At 48.8% G+C, this 25,084-nt stretch overlaps 1 protein-coding gene across 1 annotated transcript in view; it reads right to left on the reverse strand.

Moving 5' to 3' along the window:
- The window catches only part of LOC123762807 (uncharacterized), a 214,287-nt gene that overhangs the window by 57,715 nt on the left and 131,488 nt on the right, over positions 1-25,084 (reverse strand). Inside the window, exon 16 of the mRNA XM_069332019.1 lies at positions 8,973-9,131. Coding sequence (XP_069188120.1) covers positions 8,973-9,131 — 159 coding nt within the window. The remainder of the gene's footprint in view (positions 1-8,972; positions 9,132-25,084) is intronic.

Genomic DNA, 25,084 nt, shown 5'->3' on the forward strand with positions numbered 1-25,084 from the left:
TTCGAACACTTCCGGAACAAGTGCTTCACTGACAAGTTTTGTTCGAACCACATCGCTATAAATGCTTCACCCACGTACTACAAATGCAAATAATCGCCAACCGAACCTAAATACCTAACCTAACCTATGCCTATATATGCACAATATGCTAATATATTATAATATTAATTTATATTTGAGAAAATTCTTGTTTTGAATGAACAGCATGTTAAAATTTATGAATGCGTCTGTGGGGTTGACCGCTGGATGTAATGGACTTGAGTCGAGGACGGGTTGAATACAAATAATCGCCAACAGAACCTAAACACCTAACCTAACCTATCCTATGCCTATATATGTACAATATACTAATATAATATGCACAATATGCTAATATAATATTAATTTATATTTGAGAAAATTCTCAATTTGAATTAACAGCGCATAAAAGTTTATGAATGCGTCTGTCGGGTTGACCACTGCATGTAATGAGCTTGAGTTGAGAACGGGTTGATGAATCGTGTGAAAAGTGTTTTACAATCATAAACAGGGGGATTGGTAGGTGAATAACGAGCATTTGGCGTTTGATGGTGAGAACAATGTGCTAAAAACTGTCAAGAGTAATATATAAGGAGAACTACTAGGAACTTGTACTATACTAAATTAAAAATTGCTGTATGCAAAATTAATTCAACTAAAGTCCCTAGCTAGGGTCGTAAAACCTAGCTCCTCTTTTACTAATGACAGACTGTGGGCGGTAATGGGCAGGTAGGGTTCCTAAGGATGAATGGAGAAGTTGATTGAAGATCCACAATCCACCTGCAGTCAATTTTTACACATCAGCTTGTATTGTTAATACAAGGATAAGATTTAATAAAATTCAGTTCTATACCTGAACATTGGTTCTGTTTAAATCAGGGTTCTAAACTTGTACACAGTCCAGCCTAGCACCATAAATATAGCAGCCAATATTCATATACTAATAAACACAATTAGTATTATAGAGGTACGATTATCTTATATTATATTATATTATATTATATTATATTATATTATATATATATATATATCCCTTCCCTCTACCCTTTTGTACATTCATGCTACAGTATGGATCTAAAGCTACTTTTTAGCGAACATGAAATTGACTCGCGAGAAGGCGTCCAACAGGGTGACCCCCTTGCTCCTCTCCTTTTCTGCTTAGTCATCAAACAAGTCACAGAGGGCCTGTCCAGTGAGCTTAACATCTGGTTCTTGGATGATGGTACCCTAGCTGGTTCCCAAGACTCCCTCCTGGAGGACATCAGAAAAATCCAGAAGCAAGGTGCAGTTTTAGGCCTCACCCAAAACCCTTCTAAATGTGAAATAATATGTTCCAACCAGGGCATCGTAGAGAGAATAGAGGGTCTTCTGCCAAATATCCATAAAACTAAACCTGAAGACAGCACACTCCTAGGAGCTCCCCTGGGGTTGAAAGCCATCGATGAGGTCCTTGATAAGAAAATCGCCGACCTTAAGAGGATGGATGGGAGGATTGAGGATATTGATGCTCATGATGCACTCTACCTCATCACCAGATGTCTGTCCCTCCCCAGGTTAACCTACTTTCTGAGGTGTTCACCATCTTACAGTAGCCAAAAACTAGCTGAGTATGACCGGTTACTGAAATCAATGCTAGAAAAAGCCTTTACCTCTCTCTTGACCTACAGTGGAAACAAGCCTCCCTTCCTGTAAGACTTGGGGGCTTCGGAGTTCGAACAGCAACGCAAATCGCTATTCCAGCCTTCCTGTCCTCCTCATCGGCATCCAACGACCTTGAAGGAAATTCTACCTGCCCACTTACATCAGCTGGCAAGTGTACATCATCCCAATTTTACACGCTGTGCCACAGAGTGGGCCTCTCGTGCAGGCTCATCACCTCAACCACCATCCCCGAAATCCCGGCGAGGATACAGTTGCTACCAGAGACGCTGATACAGCACAAGCCCTGAGACAAAAACACCCACTCAGAGCTCTACGTGATGACAATGTTCCCCCTAGTCGGTGTCACCAGAGCAGAACCCCTGTGTGTGCTCGAATCTATGGTGCATAAAGCAGCTTTATCCTTCCCATCAGGATCAGTAGGTGGGTTTGCAGGACTAAGACCCAACCACATCAAACAAATGCTCAACCCTGCACTGGGAGACATTGCACAGGGCCTCCTGGTGGAACTAACTAGATTCGCCAACACATGTCTAGCTGGCAACATACCAGACACCATACGGCCTCTCTTTTTTTTGGCGCTACCCTCTGTGCCCTTAGGAAAAAAGATGGAGGAATCAGACCGATAGCTGTGGGCAATTCACTCCGTCGTCTCGTCGCTAAGGCTGCTGTCAGAACAGTTAGTCAGGCAGCAGCAGACATGCTGAAGCCAAAAGAGCTTAGGTTTGACTTTGGCATTTGGACACTCATTCCCCAAGGGTGTGAGGCAGCGGTTCATGCAGCTAGAGCCTACATTGCCAACATTACGGATGAAAAAGCCTTGATAAAATTGGACTTCAAAAATGCTTTTAATCTGGTTAGAAGGGATGCAGTACTCAATGCGGTTCATCACCTTTTTCCTTCCCTCTACCTGTTTGTAAACTCATGTTACAGCAAGAATCTAACTCTGTTATTCGGGGAACATGAAATTGAATCACAAGAAGTTGTCCATCAGGGTGACTCCCTTGCTCCTTTTTTTTTCTGCCTAGTCATCAAGGAAGTCACCGATAACCTGTCCAGAGCTCAACATCTGGTTTCTGAACGATGGTACTCTAGTTGGCTCACCAGACTCACTCTTGGATGACATAAGAATAATTATAGTCCTGGGGACCATTCAGGCTTGTTCGTATTTGTATTCCTCATGTGTGCCCCAAAGAATGAGGTGATTTGATAAAATGCTATGCCCAAGAATACCATCCGAGTGCCGGCAGGAAAGTGGTTCAAATAGCTTCGGCTATCACTTCCTTATGTCCGGTCGTGATGGTCAAGCGGATTAAGGCGTCCTGTACATACCAGTTGCGTTGCTCCTGGCAGTATGGGTTCGAGTCACTTATGGGGTGTGAGCTTTCAGTTGCATATAGTCCTGGGGGCCATTCAGGCTTGTTTGCATATATGAGAAATATGTAGGAACTGTGATGAGGAACCTATGCAGTAGGTATTCCAAGACTTACACCCCAGACAACGAAGCCACGACATGGTTGAAAGAATTGCAACCTGGAGTTCTACTCAGCACACAATGGTTTCCTGAGGCTTCTACTGAAACCGAGCCAGAGTCTCACACAGTCACCCCCTATGTACTCTAGCTCTGTCATCTCTGAATGTTCTCCTTCTGACGTTCCTCTTACAATATACAGCGAGTAATCATACTAACGTGATATATCAATGAGAAAATCCTTCGTTTGAACTCGTTTGTTGTAGTATTGAAGGCTAGAAGCCTGATGAATATGTCCTGTCTCAGAGAACCTGACACAATATTTTCTTCCTCATCATAGCAGCCTCTCCTCAAACATTTATCTGTTTTAAATAATTTCATGAAATGTTGTATGGATTAGTTTATCCAGCCAATACTAAATGAAAACTCTTCACACATGACTTACAATTTTTTTTGTTTACAACTGACTTTATTTGAGCTTTTATTGGACTGCCCTTAACTTATCCTAGGTCTAACCACTTTCAAAGTTTAATATGCAATAATATCAGTTAATATTCAAGAAAATATCATTTTTTAACAAGCAGCATAATAAATTATGAATGCTTCTTTTGGGTTGATCACCACTTGGAAGTGCATGGTCTGAGAATGGGTTGTCTGTGGATGGATTGCACTAAAGACAGGACACGCATCCTGAGCTGTCCGTTACGGAAGCAGCACCGAAGAGGGATTCGACCCCCCAACCCGAGCACAGCGATTATATCACACAGCAGATTTGTTTCTATACGTATGGCGATTATGGCCAAACTGATGGCAGACAAAACACTGTAGTATCTAAAAGTTGTAACCTTGAACCTGATCCGAGGTGCTGTGAAGCAACACCCAGTCTGGGAGGGACGCAGAGAACTTCACACAAGCTTTCGGCGTTACTCCATTTATATCCTGGATCCTGGTAATATCTAGGAGGCACACGGAGTAGCCCTCTTAAATCGGTAATTAATTTTGGATGTCGTCGGTGTGTTCAGTGACCCAGTGTTGTCACAGCGTGCACTTGACTTTTCCGCCTGTGTCAACATTTTAGCACAATGGGCAGTCCAGCTTTGTGATTTCCAACAGCTGAGGGAGTTGTGAGAGTGGGGCAAGCTTCAACCCCGTGTTTTTACCAAATGTTCACGCTATGTTCCGTAAACAATGAGAATGAGTGCCATATTTCTTATTCACTGGTGTAAGGCAGGGGGTCGTTTCGTATTTCTCTGTAATAGTCCTGTGCTTCTCTGTCCAAAAGCCATTTTGCAGGTGAAGTCTCTTGGGAATTAGCATCCACACTGATGCCTCTGCCATGTGCGTCCTCTTCCTTTATGGCTTGGAACACAACACATCCTGGCTGTAGACAAACTGCCCGACGTCTCTGTCCACGAAAGCGATGCAGTTTCTTGATGTGACCCGCTATGGTTGGCTGCTTTGTGATTCAGAATCTGTACTTCAAGTACTTACAAATTTAACTTGCAAGATATACAGCAAGAATCTCATGGAAGTGGTTATAAATAACCTACTCGTTTCTAATAATAAAATATTTAGAATCTGTTTTGTATGAATACCATTTCACATGAAATGGCCAGCACATCAAGGAACCAACAAGAATGAGAGGAGACGACGAACCAGCAATGCTTGATTTGATATTTACCCTAAATGAGTGGAATATAAGGGAAGTTAAGATGGAAGCGCCCTTGGGAATGAGTGACCACAGTGTATTGAACTTTGAGTACCTGGTAGAGCTAGGAATTATCTCCCCCAAAAAAGAACTAGGAATCAAAAGGCTATAATACCGAAAGGGGAATTATGAACAGATGAGAAGTTTCCAAAGGGAAATACCTTGGGACACAGACCTCAGAGATAAGTCTGTACAAGGTATGATAGACTATGTTACCCAAAAGTGTCAGGAGGCAGTAAACAGGTTCATCCCGGCCCAAAGGGAAAAAACCGAGAAGCAACAGAAGAATCCATAGTATAATAGGGCATGTATGGAAGCGAAGAAACTGAACAAAAGGGCGTGGAGGAACTTCCGGAATAACAGAACACCAGAAAGCAGAGAGAGATACCAGAGAACCAGGAATGAGTACGTCAGGGTGAGAAGAGAAGCAGAGAAAAGTTTTGAAAATGATACAGCAAACAAAGCCAAGACCGAACCAAAGCTACTCCAGTCACATCAGAAGGAAAACAACAGTGAAAGAACAGGTATTGAAACTTAGAACAGGCGAGGACAAGTACACAGAGAAAGACAGAGGTGTGTGAAGAACTCAACAAGAGGTTCCAAGAGGTCTTCACAATAGAACAAGGTGAGGTCACTGTGCTAGGAGAAAGGGAGGTAAACCAGGCGACCTTGGAAGAGTTCGAAATTACGAGAGAGGAGGTCAAGAGACACCTGCTGGATCTGGATGTTAGAAAGCCTGTTGGTCCAGACGGGATCTCACCATGGATACTGAAAGAGTGTGCAGAGGCACTTTGCTTGTCACTCTCCATAGTGTATAGTAAGTCACTGGAGACGGGAGACCTACCAGAAATATGGAAGACGGCGAACGTGGTCCCAATATACAAAAAGGGCGACAGGCAAGAGGCCCTGAACTACAGGCCAGTGTCCTTGACTTCTATACCATGCAAGGTGATGGAGAAGATCGTGAGAAAAAACTTGGTAACACATCTGGAGAGACGGGACTTCGTGACAAATTGCCAACATGGGTTCAGGGAGGGTAAATCTTGCCTTACAGGCTTGATAGAATTCTACGATCAGGTGACAAAGATTAAGCAAGAAAGAGAGGGCTGGGTGGACTGCATTTTCTTGGATTGTCGGAACGCCTTTGACACAGTACCGAATAAGAGGCTGGTACATAAGCTGGAGAGACAGGCAGGTGTAGCTGGTAAGGTGCTCCAGTGGATAAGGGAGTACCTAAGCAATAGGAAGCAGAGAGTTACGGTGAGGGGTGAGACCTCCGATTGGCGTGAAGTCACCAGTGGAGTCCCACAGGGCGCTGTACTAGGTCCCATCTTGTTTCTGATATATGTAAATGATCTCCCGGAGGGTATAGATTCATTTCTCTCAATGTTTGCGGACGATGCCAAAATTATGAGAAGGATTAAAACAGAAGAGGACTGTTTGAGGCTTCAAGAAGACCTAGACAAGCTGAAGGAATGGTCAAACAAACGGTTGTTAGAGTTTAACCAAACCAAATGTAATGTAATGAAGATAGGTGTAGGGAGCAGGAGGCCAGATACAAGGTATCATCTGGGAGAGGAAATTCTTCAGGAGTCAGAGAAAGAAAAAGACTTGGGGGTTGATATCACGCCAAACCTGTCTCCTGCAGCACATATCAAGAGGATAACATCAGCGGCATATGCCAGCTGGCCAACATACGAACGGCATTCAGAAGCTTGTGTAAAGAATCATTCAGAACTTTGTATACCACATATGTCAGGCCAATCCTGGAGTATGCAGCCCCAGCATGGAGTCCATATCTAGTCAAGGATAAGACTAAACTGGAAAAGGTTCAACGGTTTGCCACCAGACTAGTACCCGAGCTGAGAGGTACGAGCTACGAAGAGAGACTACGGGAATTAAACCTCACTTCGCTGGAAGACAGAAGAGTTAGGGGGGACATGATCCCCACATTCAAGATTCTGAAGGGAATTGATAGGGTAGATAAAGACAGGCTATTTAACACAAGGGGCACATGCACAAGGGGACACAGGTGGAAATTGAGTGCCCAAATGAGCCACAGAGATATTAGAAAGAACTTTTTTTAGTGTCAGAGTGGTTGACAAATGGAATGCCTTAGGAAGTGATGTGGTGGAGGCTGACTCCATACACAGTTTCAAGTGTAGATATGATAGAGCCCAATAGGCTCAGGAACCTGTACACCTGTTGATTGACGGTTGAGAGGCGGGACCAAAGAGCCAGAGCTCAACCCCCGCAAACACAACTAGGTGAGTACATAAATATACCTCATCATAATGACAGACATAGCAGCCAAAATAACATGTAACGAAGATGAAGTTGAACTAGATCTAGGAGTCTCCATCTCTCTTGTTAAGATTTTTTTGCTTTAAACATTCAAGCTTAATAGCTATTAATTAATAGGAGAGAAATCAGAGTCTCAAAGTCCCGGAAGCACTAGTATAGAAAATCCGATTTGTTTATATTTGATTTCTGTATATAAGGCAGGACAACGTTCATTAGACAGCGCGGCTTATGGGTTACCAGTATCAGGTGGGGCTACAGTTTCTTGCAGCAGGTCCCTACACGTGCCATTTGACCGCAAGTGACGAATATCTCAATTAGTGAGATTTGTATAAACTTTGTCAGCAAGAACTGTGTACCATAATCTCCCTGTCCAGTCAGTAGAGCTTTCAGATCTGCCAGTATGTGGTATCTGGAGCTTTGTAACTCCTTTATCCACAATTTTGTTCTTGATCTCTTCATAATGCATCCAGTGTTTGGTAGTAGAGGCTGCTGATAACATACCACTCTTGTAACCCTACACGATAGGGATTTTTGCATCATACAAACTAGTCTACGGTTATTGTACACATGTGAGTGTATCGAATTATTTTAATAAATAAATATACTTGAATGTTTTGTTGATGTTGGGTGATCTCTTCTGTTGAGAGGATGCTGCCGTGTCCTACATCATCACACACGTCTTGCGGTCCAGTCCGTCTCCCAAGCTGGTGTAAGAATAATTCTTTAATGTGAAGTTTGCGATGTTTGGGCACTAGTTAGCTTTGTGCTTCTTCACTCCTTGATTCGCCCATTCTTTTCCTTATAATTCTGAGGGTTGTCTGAGCGTCTTCATCACCCTGGAGGATGTTTTCCAGCGTTCTGTCGGTCATGATTCACTGCCAAAGGCGCGATTGCCAACCCCTCACAATTTTGCCCAGCAACCTTTTGCTGGGAGTAGAGGCCTGTTTGGCATATCGATGTTTCCTTAAACCGGGATAAGGCTGCCCATGCGGTCGCCCATTCAGTTGAAGACCAAGCCAAACGGTGTTTAATCACCTGATCAAGGAACCATATTTAAATTTATGTGCCTCAGAGTGACAGTTTAATTATCCGTGTTCATGGGGTTTAGGCATCCGGCCGAAGGTCAGTGGTTGTGGTTCCGAGGACTGAAGTGGGGTTGTTCGAGACTGTTGTTTCTGTATGAGATGATTGATGAACGTTAATTGGTCTTGTGTAAAGTGGACTGAACGTCGATAATGTTTATTCCAGATAATTGGAGCATCTTTTGCCTACTGGGAGAGAGAGAGAATGGAGTGGAGGGAGGGAGAGAGGAAGGGAGAGAGGGAGGAGAATGGGAGAGAGGAAGGAAAATTGGAGGGAGAGAGGGGAGAATGGAAGGGAGGGAGAGAGAGAAACAGAGACCCAAGTGTGGTCCGTGGAGACCAGGAGCTAGATTCACGAAAGAACTTACGCAAGCACTTACGAACCTGTACAGCTTTTCTCAATCTTTGGCGGCTTTGTTTACAATTATTAAACAGTTCATGAGCTCTGAAGCACCAGGAGGCTGTTTATAACAATAACAACAGTTGATTGGCACGTTTTCATGCTTGTAAACTGTTTAATAAATGTAACCAAAGCCGTCAAAGATTGAGGAAAGATGTACACGTTCGTAAGTGCTTGCGTAAGTTCTTTCGTGAATCTGGCCCCAGGGAGGGAGGTGTGTGCAGACGAACAACGGGCCCATGGGCGTGACGTGAACACCTGGCGGCCCGGGCACCGCCGGGTACCAGAGGGTAAGGCCAGGAGGGACGACAAGGTAATAGGAATATTTACCCTGTCGTTGAAGATCTTCCTGCAGAAGGTGATGGTGAGGAGGAGGAGGAAGAGGATCAGAACACCGACGACGACGAGGGTGGTAATGCGTGTGAAGGCGTCCGGGTCGGTCACCGTAAGACGGGCGTGGCTCCGGATGCTTCCGGCCCGGTTTCTCGCCTGCAATGTTAACAACACACAAGTATTTACAAAAATGATGATCATTATACAGAAAAATTGGAACAATCTCTTGAAATATGAATCACTACGTAATGTAAATAAAGCTGCATGTGATAAGCTTCAAATTGAGCTATCTTGGTTATCTTGAGGTTATCTTGAGATGATTTCGGGGCTTTAGTGTCCCCGCGGCCCGGTCCTCGACCAGGCCTCCACCCCCCAGGAAGCAGCCCGTAACAGCTGACTAACACCCAGGTACCTATTTTACTGTTAGGTAACAGGGGCATATGGTGAAAGAAACTTTGCCCATTGTTTCTCGCCGGCGCCTGGGATCGAACCCAGGACCACAGGATCACAAGTCCAGCGTGCTGTCCTCTCGGCCGACCGGCTCCCACCTAGACTTAAGTATTTTAATCTTTGATGTAAAGGCTGTAACATTTCAGGAAACTAGGAATGGAATAACAGTAATCATTGACGCTCAAAGGGCAAAATGCACGAGTATAAATAGTTATGATATTTTGAGAACCGAGAACAATGTTTAGGGATAGCCCATGACATCCACATGACATCCCATGACATCCACATGACATCCCATGACATCCACATGACATCCCATGACATCCACATGACATCCACATGACATCCATATGACAGTGTTACTTTGTAATTGCCAGAATTAGGCTGAGATATTGATATCTATGGCAAGTAATGAGTGCCACATTAGTGAACATTCCAATGGTAAACTATGTGAACATGAGCTGGGACATACTCTCCATCATTATATTTAATTAAATTATTTTTATATTTAATTATTTGTATATTTAATAATTAATTATTTGTGAGTGCCAGTTTTTAATGGCTTCAGACCAAATGGTATGAGATAGCTTGAGCTCTGTAACTGCTTCATGCTTTTAAGAATGTGCAGGACTTCTTGCTATCATGGTCCATGTACAGGATTGGTTGTTATCTTCAGGTTATAACAACCATGTACAGCACTGGTTGTTATCTTCAGGTTAATATTTCAAGCTGCTGAATGATTAAAGGTTTTCAAGTCTTTATATAGACCTTAGCAAGTCCGTTGATAGTCTGACTAACGAGAGACTCGTTATATTGTTAGAGACACCTTGTTATCTGGGGGGGGGGAGGGGGTTAAACTAAGTTGGATTTGAACTTTGTTATTGCGTAGACAGCAGAAAAATGGTATAGATGAGGTCCAGTTTCACAGGATTGAAAAGCAACATCTGCAAGTTTGCAAACGAAACATTATAGGCAGCATAACATGATACAGACAGGCTCTAAATATGGGAGCACCACCACCACTACTAACACCAGTGGAGCACCACCACCGCTACTAACACCAGTGGAGCACCACCACTAGTACTAACACCAGTGGAGCACCACCACCACTACTAACACCAGTGGAGCACCACCACCACTACTAACACCAGTGGAGCACCACCACCACTACTAACTCGCCTGGAGCACCACCACTACTAACACCAGTGGAGCACCACCACCACTACTAACACCAGTGGAGCACCACCACCACTACTAACACCAGTGGAGCACCACCACTAGTACTAACACCAGTGGAGCACCACCACCACTACTAACTCGCCTGGAGCACCACCACTACTAACACCAGTGGAGCACCACCACCACTACTAACACCAGTGGAGCACCACCACCACTACTAACTCGCCTGGAGCACCACCACTACTAACACCAGTGGAGCACCACCACCACTACTAACACCAGTGGAGCACCACCACCACTACTAACACGCATGGAGCACCACCACTACTAACACCAGTGGAGCACCACCACCACTACTAACACCAGTGGAGCACCACCACTACTAACACCAGTGGAGCACCACCACCACTACTAACACCAGTGGAGCACCACCACCACTACTAACACCAGTGGAGCACCACCACCACTACTAACACCAGCGGAGCACCACCACCACTACTAACACCAGTGGAGCACCACCACCACTACTAACACGCATGGAGCACCACCACTACTAACACCAGTGGAGCACCACCACCACTACTAACACCAGTGGAGCACCACCACTACTAACACCAGTGGAGCACCACCACCACTACTAACACCAGCGGAGCACCACCACTACTAACACCAGTGGAGCACCACCACCACTACTAACACCAGTGGAGCACCACCACTACTAACACCAGTGGAGCACCACCACCACTACTAACACCAGCGGAGCACCACCACTAGTACTAGCACCAGTGGAGCACTACCACCACTACTAACACCAGTGGAGCACTACCACCACTACTAACACCAGTGGAGCACCACCACTACTAACACCAGTGGAGCACCACCACCACTACTAACACCAGCGGAGCACCACCACCACTACTAACACCAGTGGAACACCACCACCACTACTAACACCAGTGGAGCACCACCACCACTACTAACACCAGTGGAGCACCACCACTACTAACACCAGTGGAGCACCACCACCACTACTAACACCAGTGGAGCACCACCACTACTAACACCAGTGGAGCACCACCACCCCTACTAACACCAGTGGAGCACCACCACCACTACTAACACCAGTGGAGCACCACCACTACTAACACCAGTGGAGCACCACCACCACTACTAACACCAGTGGAGCACCACCACTAGTACTAACACCAGCGGAGCACCACCACCACTACTAACACCAGTGGAGCACCACCACCACTACTAACACCAGTGGAGCACCACCACCACTAACACCAGTGGAGCACCACCACCACTACTAACACCAGTGGAGCACCACCACTAGTACTAACACCAGCGGAGCACCACCACTACTAACACCAGCGGAGCACCACCAATACTAACACCAGTGGAGCACCACCACCACTACTAACACCAGTGGAGCACCACCACTAGTACTAACACCAGTGGAGCACCACCACTACTAACACCAGTGGAGCACCACCACCACTACTCACACCAGTGGAGCACCACTACTAGTACTAACACCAGCGGAGCACCACCACTACTAACACCAGTGGAGCACCACCACCACTACTAACACCAGCGGAGCACCACCACTACTACTAACACCAGCGGAGCACCACCATTACTACTAACACCAGTGGAGCACCACCACCACTACTAACACCAGTGGAGCACCACCACTAGTACTAACACCAGTGGAGCACCACCACTACTAACACCAGTGGAGCACCACCACCACTACTCACACCAGTGGAGCACCACCACTAGTACTAACACCAGCGGAGCACCACCACTACTAACACCAGTGGAGCACCACCACCACTACTAACACCAGTGGAGCACCACCACCACTACTAACACCAGTGGAGCACCACCACTAGTACTAACACCAGTGGAGCACCACCACTACTAACACCAGTGGAGCACCACCATCACTACTAACACCATTGGAGCACCACCACCACTACTAACACCAGTGGAGCACCACCACTAGTATTAACACCAGTGGAGCACCACCACCACTACTAACACCAGTGGAGCACCACCACCACTAATAACACCAGTGGAGCACCACCACTAGTACAAACACCAGTGGAGCACCACCACCACTACTAACACCAGTGGAGCACCACCACCACTACTAACACCAGCGGAGCACCACCACCACTACTACTAACACCAGCGGAGCACCACCACCACTACTAACACCAGTGGAGCACCACCACCACTACTAACACCAGCGGAGCACCACCACCACTACTAACACCAGTGGAGCACCACCACCACTACTACTAAAGCCAGCGGAGCACCACCACCACTACTAACACCAGCGGAGCACCACCACCACCACTACTAACACCAGTGGAGCACCACCACTACTAATACCAGTGGAGCACCACCACTAGTACTAGCACCAGCGGAGCACCACCACTAGTACTTACACCAGCGGAGCACCACCACTAGTACTAACACCAGTGGAGCACCACCACTAGTACTAACACCAGTGGACCACCACCACTACTAACACCAGTGGAGCACCACCCCCACTACTAACACCAGTGGAGCACCACCACCACTACTAACACCAGCGGAGCACCACCACTAGTACTAACACCAGCGGAGCACCACCACCACTACTAACACCAGTGGAGCACCACCACCACTACTAGCACCAGCGGAGCACCACCACCACTACTAACACCAGTGGAACACCACCACCACTACTAACACCAGTGGAGCACCACCACCACCACTACTAACACCAGTGGAACACCACCACCACTACTAACACCAGTGGAGCACCACCACCACTAGTACTAACACCAGTGGAGCACCACCACTACTACTAACACCAGTGGAGCACCACCACTAGTACTAACACCAGTGGAGCACCACCACTACTACTAACACCAGTGGAGCACCACCACTACTACTAACACCAGTGGAGCACCACCACTACTACTAACACCAGTGGAGCACCACCACTACTACTAACACCAGTGGAGCACCACCACTAGTACTAACACCAGTGGAGCACCACCACTACTAACACCAGTGGAGCACCACCACCACTACTAACACCAGTGGAGCACCACCACCACTACTAACACCAGTGGAGCACCACCACCACTACTAACACCAGTGGAGCACCACCACCACTACTAACACCAGTGGAGCACCACCACCACTACTAACACCAGCGGAGCACCACCACCACCACTACTAACACCAGTGGAGCACCACCACTACTACTAACACCAGTGGAGCACCACCACCACTACTAACACCAGCGGAGCACCACCACCACCACTACTAACACCAGTGGAGCACCACCACTACTACTAACACCAGTGGAACACCACCACTACTACTAACACCAGTGGAGCACCACCACCACAACAAACACCAGCGGAGCATCACCACCACCACTACTAACACCAGTGGAGCACCACCACCACTACTAACACCAGCGGAGCACCACCACCACCACTACCAACACCAGTGGAGCACCACCACCACTACTAACACCAGCGGAGCACCACCACCACCACTACTAACACCAGTGGAGCACCACCACCACTACTAACACCAGTGGAGCACCACCACCACTACTAACACCAGCGGAGCACCACCACCACCACTACTAACACCAGTGGAGCACCACCACCACTACTAACACCAGTGGAGCACCACCACCACTACTACTAACACCAGCGGAGCACCACCACCACTACTAACACCAGTGGAGCACCACCACCACTACTACTAACACCAGCGGAGCACCACCACCACTACTACTAACACCAGTGGAGCACCACCACCACCACCACTACTACTAACACCAGCGGAGCACCACCACCACTACTACTAACACCAGTGGAGCACCACCACCACCACCACTACTACTAACACCAGTGGAGCACCACCACCACTACTAACACCAGCGGAGCACCACCACCACCACTACTAACACCAGCGGAGCACCACCACCACCACTACTAACACCAGCGGAGCACCACCACCACCACTACTAACACCAGTGGAGCACCACCACCACCACTACTAACACCAGTGGAGCACCACCACCACTACTACTAACACCAGCGGAGCACCACCACCACTACTAACACCAGTGGAACACCACCACCACTACTAACACCAGTGGAGCACCACCACCACTACTAACACCAGCGGAGCACCACCACCACCACTACTAACACCAGTTGAGCACCACCACCACTACTAACACCAGCGGAGCACCACCACCACTCCTAACACCAGCGGAGCACCACCACCACTACTAACACCAGCGGAGCACCACCACCACCACTACTAACACCAGTGGAGCACCACCACCACTACTAACACCAGCGGAGCACCACCACCACCACTACTAACACCAGTGGAGCACCACCACCACTACTAACACCAGTGGAGCACCACCACCACTACTAACACCAGTGGAGCACCACCACCACCACTACTAACACCAGTGGAGCACCACCACCACTACTAACACCAGCGGAGCACCACCACCACTACTAACACCAGCGGAGCACCACCACCACCACTACTAACACCAACGGAGCACCACCACCACTACTAACACCAGCGGAGCACCACCACCACTACTAACACCAGTGGAGCACCACCACCACTACTAACACCAGTGGAGCACCACCACCACCACTACTAACACCAGTGGAGCACCACCACCACTACTAACACCAGCGGAGCACCACCACCACTACTAACACCAGTGGAGCACCACCACCACTACTAACACCAGTGGAGCACCACCACCACTACTAACACCAGTGGAGCACCACCACCACCACTACTAACACCAGTGGAGCACCACCACCACCACTACTAACACCAGCGGAGCACCACCACCACTACTAACACCAGTGGAGCACCACCACCACTACTAACACCAGTGGAGCACCACCACCACAACAAACACCAGTGGAGCACCACCACCACCACTACTAACACCAGCGGAGCACCACCACCACTACTAACACCAGTGGAGCACCACCACCACTACTAACACCAGTGGAGCACCACCACCACTACTAACACCAGCGGAGCACCACCACCACAACAAACACCAGCGGAGCACCACCACCACTACTAACACCAGTGGAGCACCACCACCACAACAAACACCAGTGGAGCTCCACCACCACAACAAACACCAGCGGAGCACCACCACCACAACAAACACCAGCGGAGCACCACCACCACAACAAACACCAGCGGAGCACCACCACCACAACAAACACCAGTGGAGCACCACCACCACAACAAACACCAGCGGAGCACCACCACCACCACTACTAACACCAGTGGAGCACCACCACCACCACTACTAACACCAGTGGAGCACCACCACCACTACTAACACCAGCGGAGCTCCACCACCACAACAAACACCAGCGGAGCACCACCACCACTACTACTAACACCAGTGGAGCACCACCACCACCACTACTAACACCAGTGGAGCACCACCACCACTACTAACACCAGCGGAGCTCCACCACCACAACAAACACCAGCGGAGCACCACCACCACCACTACTAACACCAGCGGAGCACCACCACCACCACTACTAACACCAGTGGAGCACCACCACCACCACTACTAACACCAGTGGAGCACCACCACCACCACTACTAACACCAGTGGAGCACCACCACCACAACAAACACCAGCGGAGCTCCACCACCACAACAAACACCAGCGGAGCACCACCACCACTACTAACACCAGTGGAGCACCACCACCACCACTACTAACACCAGTGGAGCACCACCACCACCACTACTAACACCAGTGGAGCACCACCACCACTACTAACACCAGTGGAGCACCACCACCACCACTACTAACACCAGTGGAGCACCACCACCACTACTAACACCAGTGGAGCACCACCACCACCACTACTAACACCAGTGGAGCACCACCACCACCACTACTAACACCAGTGGAGCACCACCACCACTACTAACACCAGTGGAGCACCACCACCACTACTAACACCAGTGGAGCACCACCACCACCACTACTAACACCAGTGGAGCACCACCACCACTACTAACACCAGTGGAGCACCACCACCACCACTACTAACACCAGTGGAGCACCACCACCACTACTAACACCAGTGGAGCACCACCACCACCACTACTAACACCAGTGGAGCACCACCACCACCACTACTAACACCAGTGGAGCACCACCACCACTACTAACACCAGCGGAGCTCCACCACCACAACAAACACCAGCGGAGCTCCACCACCACAACAAACACCAGCGGAGCACCACCACCACCACAACAAACACCAGCGGAGCACCACCACCACCACTACTAACACCAGTGGAGCACCACCACCACTACTAACACCAGCGGAGCTCCACCACCACAACAAACACCAGCGGAGCTCCACCACCACAACAAACACCAGTGGAGCACCACCACCACCACAACAAACACCAGCGGAGCACCACCACCACCACAACAAACACCAGCGGAGCACCACCACCACTACTAACACCAGTGGAGCACCACCACCACCACTACTAACACCAGTGGAGCACCACCACCACTACTAACACCAGCGGAGCACCACCACCACCACTACTAACACCAGTGGAGCACCACCATCACAACAAACACCAGCGGAGCTCCACCACCACAACAAACACCAGTGGAGCACCACCACAACAAACACCAGTGGAGCACCACCACCACAACAAACACCAGTGGAGCACCACCACCACAACAAACACCAGTGGAGCACCACCACCACAACAAACACCGGCGGAGCTCCACCACCACCACAACAAACACCAGTGGAGCACCACCACAACAAACACCAGTGGAGCACCACCACCACAACAAACACCAGTGGAGCACCACCACCACAACAAACACCAGTGGAGCACCACCACCACAACAAACACCAGTGGAGCACCACCACCACAACAAACACCAGTGGAGCACCACCACAACAAACACCAGTGGAGCACCACCACCACAACAAACACCAGTGGAGCACCATCACAACAAACACCAGTGGAGCACCACCACCACAACAAACACCAGTGGAGCACCACCATCACAACAAACACCAGTGGAGCACCACCACCACAACAAACACCAGTGGAGCACCACCATCACAACAAACACCAGGGGAGCTCCACCACCACAACAAACACCAGCGGAGCACCACCACCACAACAAACACCAGTGGAGCACCACCACCACAACAAACACCAGTGGAGCACCACCACCACAACAAACACCAGCGGAGCACCACCATCACAACAAACACCAGTGGAGCACCACCATCACAACAAACACCAGTGGAGCACCACCATCACAACAAACACCAGTGGAGCACCACCACCACAAACACCAGTGGAGCACCACCATCACAACAAACACCAGTGGAGCACCACCATCACAACAAACACCAGTGGAGCACCACCACCACAACAAACACCAGTGGAGCACCACCATCACAACAAACACCAGTGGAGCACCACCATCACAACAAACACCAGTGGAGCACCACCACCACAACAAACACCAGTGGAGCACCACCATCACAACAAACACCAGTGGAGCTCCACCACCACAACAAACACCAGCGGAGCACCACCACCACAACAAACACCAGTGGAGCACCACCACCACAACAAACACCAGTGGAGCACCACCATCACAACAAACACCAGTGGAGCACCAACACCACAACAAACACCAGTGGAGCACCACCATCACAACAAACACCAGTGGAGCTCCACCACCACAACAAACACCAGCGGAGCACCACCACCACAACAAACACCAGTGGAGCACCACCACCACAACAAACACCAGTGGAGCACCACCACCACAACAAACACCAGCGGAGCACCACCACCACAACAAACACCAGTGGAGCACCACCACCACAACAAACACCAGCGGAGCACCACCACCACCACAAACACCAGCGGAGCACCACCACCACAACAAACACCAGCGGAGCACCACCACCACAACAAACACCAGTGGAGCACCACCACCACAACAAACACCAGTGGAGCACCACCACCACCACAAACACCAGCGGAGCACCACCATCACAACAAACACCAGCGGAGCACTCACTAGAGTCATCCGGTAATGAACTTAAATATGGAGAAAGGGCTCTACGTCATACTATTTAGTATTCTGCTCAGAACTGTCCCGTTATCATGAGTACACAACCTATCTGAGCCACTATGCCTCTCTCTCTGAGCCACTATGCCTCTCTCTCTCTGAGCCACTATGCCTCTCTCTCTCTGAGCCACTATGCCTCTCTCTCTCTGAGCCACTATGCCTCTCTCTCTCTCTGAGCCACTATGCCTCTCTCTCTCTCTGAGCCACTATGCCTCTCTCTCTCTCTGAGCCACTATGCCTCTCTCTCTGAGCCACTATGCCTCTCTCTCTGAGCCACTATGCCTCTCTCTCTCTCTGAGCCACTATGCCTCTCTCTCTCTCTGAGCCACTATGCCTCTCTCTCTCTCTGAGCCACTATGCCTCTCTCTCTCTCTGAGCCACTATGCCTCTCTCTCTCTCTCTGAGCCACTATGCCTCTCTCTCTCTCTGAGCCACTATGCCTCTCTCTCTCTCTGAGCCACTATGCCTCTCTCTCTCTCTGAGCCACTATGCCTCTCTCTCTCTCTGAGCCACTATGCCTCTCTCTCTCTCTGAGCCACTATGCCTCTCTCTCTCTCTGAGCCACTATGCCTCTCTCTCTCTCTGAGCCACTATGCCTCTCTCTCTCTCTGAGCCACTATGCCTCTCTCTCTCTCTGAGCCACTATGCCTCTCTCTCTCTCTGAGCCACTATGCCTCTCTCTCTCTCTGAGCCACTATGCCTCTCTCTCTCTCTGAGCCACTATGCCTCTCTCTCTCTCTGTGCCACTATGCCCCTCTCTCTCTGAGCCACTATGCCCCTCTCTCTCTGAGCCACTATGCCCCTCTCTCTCTGAGCCACTATGCCCCTCTCTCTCTGAGCCACTATGCCCCTCTCTCTCTGAGCCACTATGCCCCTCTCTCTCTGAGCCACTATGCCTCTCTCTCTGAGCCACTATGCCTCTCTGAGCCACTATGCCTCTCTCTCTGAGCCACTATGCCTCTCTCTCTGAGCCATAATGCCTCTCTCTCTCTCTCTCTCTGAGCCACTATGCCTCTCTCTCTCTCTCTCTCTGAGCCACTATGCCTCTCTCTCTCTCTCTCTCTGAGCCACTATGCCTCTCTCTCTCTCTGAGCCACTATGCCTCTCTCTCTCTGAGCCACTATGCCTCTCTCTCTGAGCCACTATGCCTCTCTCTCTCTCTGAGCCACTATGCCTCTCTCTCTCTCTGAGCCACTATGCCTCTCTCTCTGAGCCACTATGCCTCTCTCTCTCTCTGAGCCACTATGCCTCTCTCTCTCTCTGAGCCACTATGCCTCTCTCTCTCTCTGAGCCACTATGCCTCTCTCTCTCTCTGAGCCACTATGCCTCTCTCTCTCTCTGAGCCACTATGCCTCTCTCTCTCTCTGAGCCACTATGCCTCTCTCTCTCTCTGAGCCACTATGCCTCTCTCTCTCTCTGAGCCACAAGCCTCTCTCTCTCTCTGAGCCACTATGCCTCTCTCTCTGAGCCACTATGCCTCTCTCTCTGAGCCACTATGCCTCTCTCTCTGAGCCACTATGCCTCTCTCTCTGAGCCACTATGCCTCTCTCTCTCTCTGAGCCACTATGCCTCTCTCTCTCTGAGCCACTATGCCTCTCTCTCTGAGCCACTATGCCTCTCTCTGAGCCACTATGCCTCTCTCTCTGAGCCACTATGCCTCTCTCTCTGAGCCACTATGCCTCTCTCTCTCTCTCTCTGAGCCACTATGCCTCTCTCTCTCTCTCTCTCTGAGCCACTATGCCTCTCTCTCTCTCTGAGCCACTATGCCTCTCTCTCTCTCTCTCTGAGCCACTATGCCTCTCTCTCTCTCTGAGCCACTATGCCTCTCTCTCTCTCTGAGCCACTATGCCTCTCTCTCTCTCTGAGCCACTATGCCTCTCTCTCTCTCTGAGCCACTATGCCTCTCTCTCTCTCTGAGCCACTATGCCTCTCTCTCTCTCTGAGCCACTATGCCTCTCTCTCTCTCTGAGCCACTATGCCTCTCTCTCTCTCTGAGCCACTATGCCTCTCTCTCTCTCTGAGCCACTATGCCTCTCTCTCTCTCTGAGCCACTATGCCTCTCTCTCTGAGCCACTATGCCTCTCTCTCTCTCTGAGCCACTATGCCTCTCTCTCTCTCTGAGCCACTATGCCTCTCTCTCTCTGAGCCACTATGCCTCTCTCTCTGAGCCACTATGCCTCTCTCTGAGCCACTATGCCTCTCTGAGCCACTATGCCTCTCTCTCTCTCTGAGCCACTATGCCTCTCTCTCTCTCTGAGCCACTATGCCTCTCTCTCTCTCTGAGCCACTATGCCTCTCTCTCTCTGAGCCACTATGCCTCTCTCTCTCTCTGAGCCACTATGCCTCTCTCTCTCTCTCTCTGAGCCACTATGCTTCTCTCTCTCTCTGAGCTACTATGCCTCTCTCTCTCTCTGAGCCACTATGCCTCTCTCTCTCTCTGAGCCACTATGCCTCTCTCTCTGAGCCACTATGCCTCTCTCTGAGCCACTATGCCTCTCTCTCTCTCTCTGAGCCACTATGCCTCTCTCTCTCTCTGAGCCACTATGCCTCTCTCTCTCTGAGCCACTATGCCTCTCTCTGTCTGAGCCACTATGCCTCTCTCTTTCTCTGAGCCACTATGCCTCTCTCTCTCTGAGCCACTATGCCTCTCTCTCTGAGCCACTATGCCTCTCTCTCTGAGCCACTATGCCTCTCTCTCTGAGCCACTATGCCTCTCTCTCTGAGCCACTATGCCTCTCTCTCTGAGCCACTATGCCTCTAGGGTAGCCACTACCCTCTCTCTCTCCTAGTCTTAGGCTGATCTTCTAGTTCCCCTTTTCGTTGTCTGTACACTGTTTCGGTTTGCCATAATTTCTCTGTCTTTTATCTTAGCAATCCTCGCCGGAACAAGGTCAAACACGCTTGTGTAACAGACAAACATTTATTACAAACAGTAAAGAATTAAAAATAACAAGGTAATATCAGGTAATTGTTCTACAACAGTAGCGTCACTTTCTCCTATGAACAATACACCATTTGATTGTCTGCTAGGCAGACCGTGTATGGAGTCAGCCTCCACCACATCACTGCCTAATGCATTCCATCTGTTAACTACTCTGACACTGAACAAGTTCTTTCTAAGGTCTCTGTAGCTCATTTATGTACTAAGTTACCACCTGTGTCCCCTTGTTCGCGTACTACTCGTGTTAAACAATTTACCTCTATCTAACCTGTCAATTCCTGAGAATTTTATAGGTTGTGATCATGTCTCCCTGTACTCTTCTGTCTTCCAGTGTCGTGAGGTTCAGTTCCAACAGTCTTTCCTCGTAGCTCATACCTCTCAGCTCGGGAACTAGACTGGTGGCATACCTCTGAACCTTCTCTAACTTCGTTTTGTGATAGACTAGATATGAACTCCATGCTGAAGCCGCATATTCCAGTACTGGTCTGACATATGAGGCATACAAGGTTCTAAATGATTCCTTATCCAAGTTTTTGAAGGCAGTTCTTATGTTCGCTAGCCTTGCATACGCCGCTGATGTTAGCCTTTTTATGTTGGCAGGTCAGGTCTGGACAGGTCAGAACAGGTCTGGTGTGATATCAAACCTCAGATCTATTCTCTCTTCCTGACTCCTGAAGAATTTCCTGGACTTGTGATCCTGTGGTCCTGGGTTCGATCCCAGGCGCCGGCGAGAAACAATGGGCAGAGTTTCTTTCACCCTATGCCACTGTTACCTAGCAGTAAAATAGGTACCTGGGTGTTAGTCAGCTGTCACGGGCTGCTTCCTGGGGTTAAAGCCCTGGTCGAGGACCGGGCCGCGGGGACACTAGAAGCCCCGAAATCATCTCAAGATAACCTGTACCTTCTGGAAGACCTTTCACGTATCAGCAACAGGATTGGACCGAGAACAGAACTTTGTGGGACTCCGCTGGTGACATCACGCCAGTCTGAGGTCTCACCCCTCACAGTAACTCTGCTTGCTGTTGTTCAGGTGCTCCCTTATCCGTTAGAGTACCACCGCTACACCTGCCTGTCTCTCCAGCATATGTACCAGCCTCTTATGCGGGTACTGTGTCAAAGGCTTTCCGACAATCCAAGAAAATGCAGTCCCCCCAGTCTTCTCTTTGTTGCTTAATCTTTGTCACCTGGTCGTAGAATTCTATTAAGCCAGTCAGGCAAGATTTACTCTCCGTGTGTGTGTGTGTGTGTGTGTGTGTGTGTGTGTGTGTGTGTGTGTGTGTGTGTGTGTGTGTGTGTGTGTGTGTGTGTGTGTGTGTGTGTGTGTGTGTGTCTGTACACTCACCTAATTGTGCTTTGGGGGGGTTGAGCTCTGGCTCTCTGGTCCTGCCTCTCAACCATCAATCAACAGGTGTAAGTTGGCAACAGTATCTTATGGGGTACTGTGTCAAACGCTTTCTGAAAGTCCAAGAAAAGGCAGTCTGCCCATCATTCTTTTTCTTGCTTAATGTTTGCTGCTTGGTCATATAATTATATTAATCCTGTAAGACACGGCTTGTCATCCCTGAACCCATGCTAGTGACGTGTTGCAAAGTTCCTTCTCTCTAGAGGTGCTACCAGACTTTTTCTCACGATATTCTCCATCACCTTGTATGGTATATAAGTTAAGGACCTGTAGTTTACCTGTACATAGTTAGTATTAAGTTAATACCTGTAGTTTAGGGTCTGCTGCCTATCACCCTTTTCTGTAGATATGGACTATGTTAGTTATCTTCTAACTCTCTGGTAGGTCTCCTGTTTCCACTGACTTCTTATACACCATAGATTGAGGCATGCAAAATGCTTCTGCCTATTCTTTTAGCATCCATGGTGAGATTCCATCAAGTCCAAGAGCTTTAGTCACGTCTATATCAAGCAAATACCTCCTAACCTCATTTCTGGTAATTTCAATATCATCCGAGCCTGCTAGGTTTCGCCATCCCTCTTAGTTCTGGAACTTCTCCTTGCTTTATTGTGAAGACTTCTTGGAATCTCTTGTTGAGTTCTTCACAGACCTCTTTGTCATTCACTGTGTACCCATTCTCTCCCTTTTTCAGTTTCATCGCCTGTTCTTTCGCTGTTGTTTTCCTTCTGTGTGGTGTGTGTGTGTGTGTGTGTGTGTGTGTGTGTGTGTGTGTGTGTGTGTGTGTGTGTGTGTGTGTGTGTGTGTGTGTGTGTGTGTGTGTGTGTGTGTGTGTGTACTTACCTAGTTGTGCTTGTGTGGGTTGAGCTTCGGCTCTTTGGTCCCGCCTCTAAACCATCAATCTACAGGTGTACATATTCCTGAGCTTCTCAAGCTCTATCATATCGATATTTGACACTGTGTATGGAGTCAGCCTCCACACATCGTTTCCTAGTGCATTCCATTTACTAACTACTCTCACACTGAAAAAGTTCTTTCCAATGTCTCTGTGGCTCATTTGGGTACTCAGCTTCCACCTGTGTCCCCTTGTGCATGTACCTCCTGTGTTAAATAATCCATCCTTGTCTACCCTGTAAATTCTCCTGAGAATTTTGTATGTGGTGATCATGTCTCCCCGCGCTGTTCTGTCTTTCAGCGACGTGAGGTGAAGCACCCGCAATCTTTCCTCGTACCTCATGTCTCTTAGTTCTGAGACTAGCCTAGTGGCATAACACTGAACTTTTTCCAGCTTAGTCTTGTGCTTGACAAGGTACGGGCTCCATACTGAGGCCGCATACTCCAGGATTGGTCTTACATTATATGGTATACATAGTTCTGAAAGATACCTTACACAGGTTTCTGAAGGCAGTTCTGATGCTAGCCAATTTCTCACACTCTTCTGAGATATTTGATGATATTCTTTTTATATGGGCTTCAGGAGACAGGTTTAGCGTCATATCAACTCCTAGATCTTTTTCTTTGTCCGTTTCATGAAGGACATCATCTTCCATTCGGTATCCTGTGTCTGGCCCGATGTTTCCGCTGCCTAATTTCATTACCTTACATTTACTCGGGTTGAACTCTAGTAGCCATTTGTTGGACCATTCATTCAGTTTGTCTAGGTCATCTTGTAGCCTCATACTATTTTCATCTGTCTTAATCTTCCTCATAATTTTTGCATCATCAGCAGATAATGACAGGAACGAGTCTATTCCCTCTGGGAGATCATTTACGTATATCAGAAACAGTATAGGTGCAAGGACTGATTCCTGTGGGACTCCACTGGTGACTCGCCGCCACTCTGAGACCTCACGGTGACTCGCTGTGTCCTGTTGCTTAGGTACTCTCTTATCCAG

The sequence above is a fragment of the Procambarus clarkii genome, chromosome 27 (assembly GCF_040958095.1).
Source record: "Procambarus clarkii isolate CNS0578487 chromosome 27, FALCON_Pclarkii_2.0, whole genome shotgun sequence".
NCBI lineage: Eukaryota > Metazoa > Arthropoda > Malacostraca > Decapoda > Cambaridae > Procambarus > Procambarus clarkii.